This window comes from Galeopterus variegatus, unplaced genomic scaffold, assembly GCF_000696425.1.
Source record: "Galeopterus variegatus unplaced genomic scaffold, G_variegatus-3.0.2 Scaffold1252, whole genome shotgun sequence".
NCBI lineage: Eukaryota > Metazoa > Chordata > Mammalia > Dermoptera > Cynocephalidae > Galeopterus > Galeopterus variegatus.
In genome coordinates this window covers 2,149-4,613 of record NW_007727363.1, presented here as the reverse complement: position 1 = coordinate 4,613, position 2,465 = coordinate 2,149, and the positions used below count along the sequence as shown (strand labels likewise).

General features: G+C 34.3%; 1 protein-coding gene across 1 annotated transcript in view; it reads left to right on the top strand.

Annotated features, from left to right (window-relative positions):
* The window catches only part of LOC103592980 (integrin alpha-4-like), a 65,335-nt gene extending 63,740 nt beyond the window's left edge, over positions 1-1,595 (top strand). The window contains exon 15 of the mRNA XM_008575886.1: positions 1,495-1,595. Within this exon, the coding sequence (XP_008574108.1) occupies positions 1,495-1,575 (81 nt within the window). The 3' untranslated portion in view covers positions 1,576-1,595. The remainder of the gene's footprint in view (positions 1-1,494) is intronic.
* Positions 1,596-2,465: the final 870 nt, after the last annotated feature.

The following is a 2,465-nucleotide window of genomic DNA, read 5'->3' as shown; positions in this document are numbered from 1 at the left end:
CAAGATAACTTAAGAGCAAATTTTCTCAATACTCATATGAAAATATTTATGGAAGTTATTTTTTTTACTCTTTGTTGAACTTGAGTTTTTAATACCAACCATTTTTAAATGTATTTAATGAGCATAATAATAATATTGATTTGATCATCACATACTGTACACAAATACTGATAGTCAACTCTGTACCCCATAAAAATGTGTGATCAATTATATTTCAATTAAAAAATAAATCTTAAAAAAATGAAAATCTTGATATGTCAAGTACACAAGGCAAAACCTTAGCAATTTGTAGTTATATTAGAATTATCTACATTTTGTTTTCAGAACAAACCTGCTTACAAATAGGAGTGGCAAAAAAAATCATGTTTATTTAATCATTTAAAGAAAGGTTTATACTTCTGCCCCAGGTATAGGTAGTCTGTGGTCTGGTATGCTATTTAATAGTGCTCCAGTAACCTCTCACTTGGTGTGCTGGTGCCTTCTCTGACTTTCTAGATTTCTCTGTCTTCTGCATCTTTTTCTCTTTAACCTATTCCTGTTATATTCCTTTCTTTTTCTCTCTCTCCATTTTTTCTTTTGTCTAGCTCAGACCTCAGATCTTCCCATGTACCTTTAGTATCTACAGATCCTATTAAAATGCTCTGAGTTAAATAAATTTTGGAATCCTTACTATCATTTAATTTTGTTCAATATTTCCTCAAAAGTAAAATTTCTTTTTTTTTTTTTCCTTTTTGTCTTTTTTCGTGTCCGGCAACGGATCGCAACCCTCAGTGTCGTGCCCGTACCGGGCTGGGACCGGCAACGGGATCGCAAACCTCGGTGTTGCTCCCACACCGGGCTCAGCCAGTGAGCGGGAACCAGTCTGTATGTGGGATCCGAACCCTTGGCGGGAGCGCCACCGTGCTCCCAAGAGGCGCACTGTAGCAGTGCGCCACTGGGCCAGCCCCAAAGTAAAATTTCTAAATTTCTACGTGTAGCTAATTTCAGTGAATATGAAAGCACTGTCCTGCCATCTGCCAACGTTAAGTACGTGTCATGCTTGTGTGTAACAAATGGAGCCAAAGTGCAGCACCAGAAAATTGAGACGAACTCAATTTTTGAGAAGAACATCTTGCCGTCTTATATTCCCCAATTTTCTGTGTAGTGCCTTTTTTTTAACTTTTTTCTCAAACCTTATTTTACTTAACAAATTTGCGCTTTAAATTTTATCTATGGGAAGAACTTACTTCCTTTAGCCCTGCAATTATATATCATTTGAACCTACTGACTAATTATCAAATTGAGCTCTTAGAAAGAGATAAAATNTTATATATCATTTGAACCTACTGACTAATTATCAAATTGAGCTCTTAGAAAGAGATAAAATAAGTAGTTATCAATTTGATGTATTTATTTCATTTTCTTCATGCACCACAGATGTCTTATTCTTTAAAATGTATAGCAACAAACCTACTGATTGAACTAAAATAAAAAAATTTGTCATATTTTTTCCAGATAAACTTTGCAAGGTTTTGTACCCATGAAAATTGTTCTGCTGATCTACAGGTTTCTGCAAAAATTGGATTTTTGAAGTAAGTATAGAATGTTCTCTGTTGTTCATCAAAAGGGGTAATGTGTGCAGACATATGGGTACTAAAAAAGAAAAGGACTAAGAACTAACCCTTAGGAGCTAGCAGCATTTAGAGAACTGGAAGAGAACAATGTTCTACGGAGACATATTAAATGATTTATACTTCACTCAAAATAAGTATACATTCAAGTATTACCACTTCTCAAAGAATGAGAATATATAAGCACAAAGACTTTATGAAACATGTTTTAATCCTTTATTGATAATGAGAAAGATATTTCAGGATTTAATTGTGCCCTGGTTAATCATTATTATAATTGTAGTAATCTTTTAGATATTTTTAAGTGACTATTAATAGAGTTTTGGTGGCAAAATGAGCTTTCATTACACAATGCTTAGTTTTTTATCACCCAGAAAACTGGTTATATCATTCAGACTGATATACAAAGTAATCCATATATGACAAATTTTGAAAGGGAATAATCCATCATCTTGCTCTTCTAAATTCACAGAAAGGGAAACAGCAAAAAGAAAATATATGTGATATGCTAGAATAGTATCTAACACATAGTGAAAACTAGATAAATACTGGTGGTCGTGGTGATTTTATGATGGGAAATAAACCACTGCAATTTTGTATCACATTTAGATCCCCTATATTCAAAATGTTTTGCATATCAGAGGGAAGATGTGAAAATGAGCAGAAGGAGAGAATCCACACTTGATGTTGAGGGTTGATTGCATATGGGAAGTGAAAGAGGGGAAGGGGATGCATCATCGATGGCAGGAAAATGGCGAACTATTTTCAGGAGGCTGGAATGTAAAGGAAGCAAGTTTAATTTGGAGTATGTTGCATTTGGTGGGACTTTGTAGGCAGTGTTCCACTTGAAACACT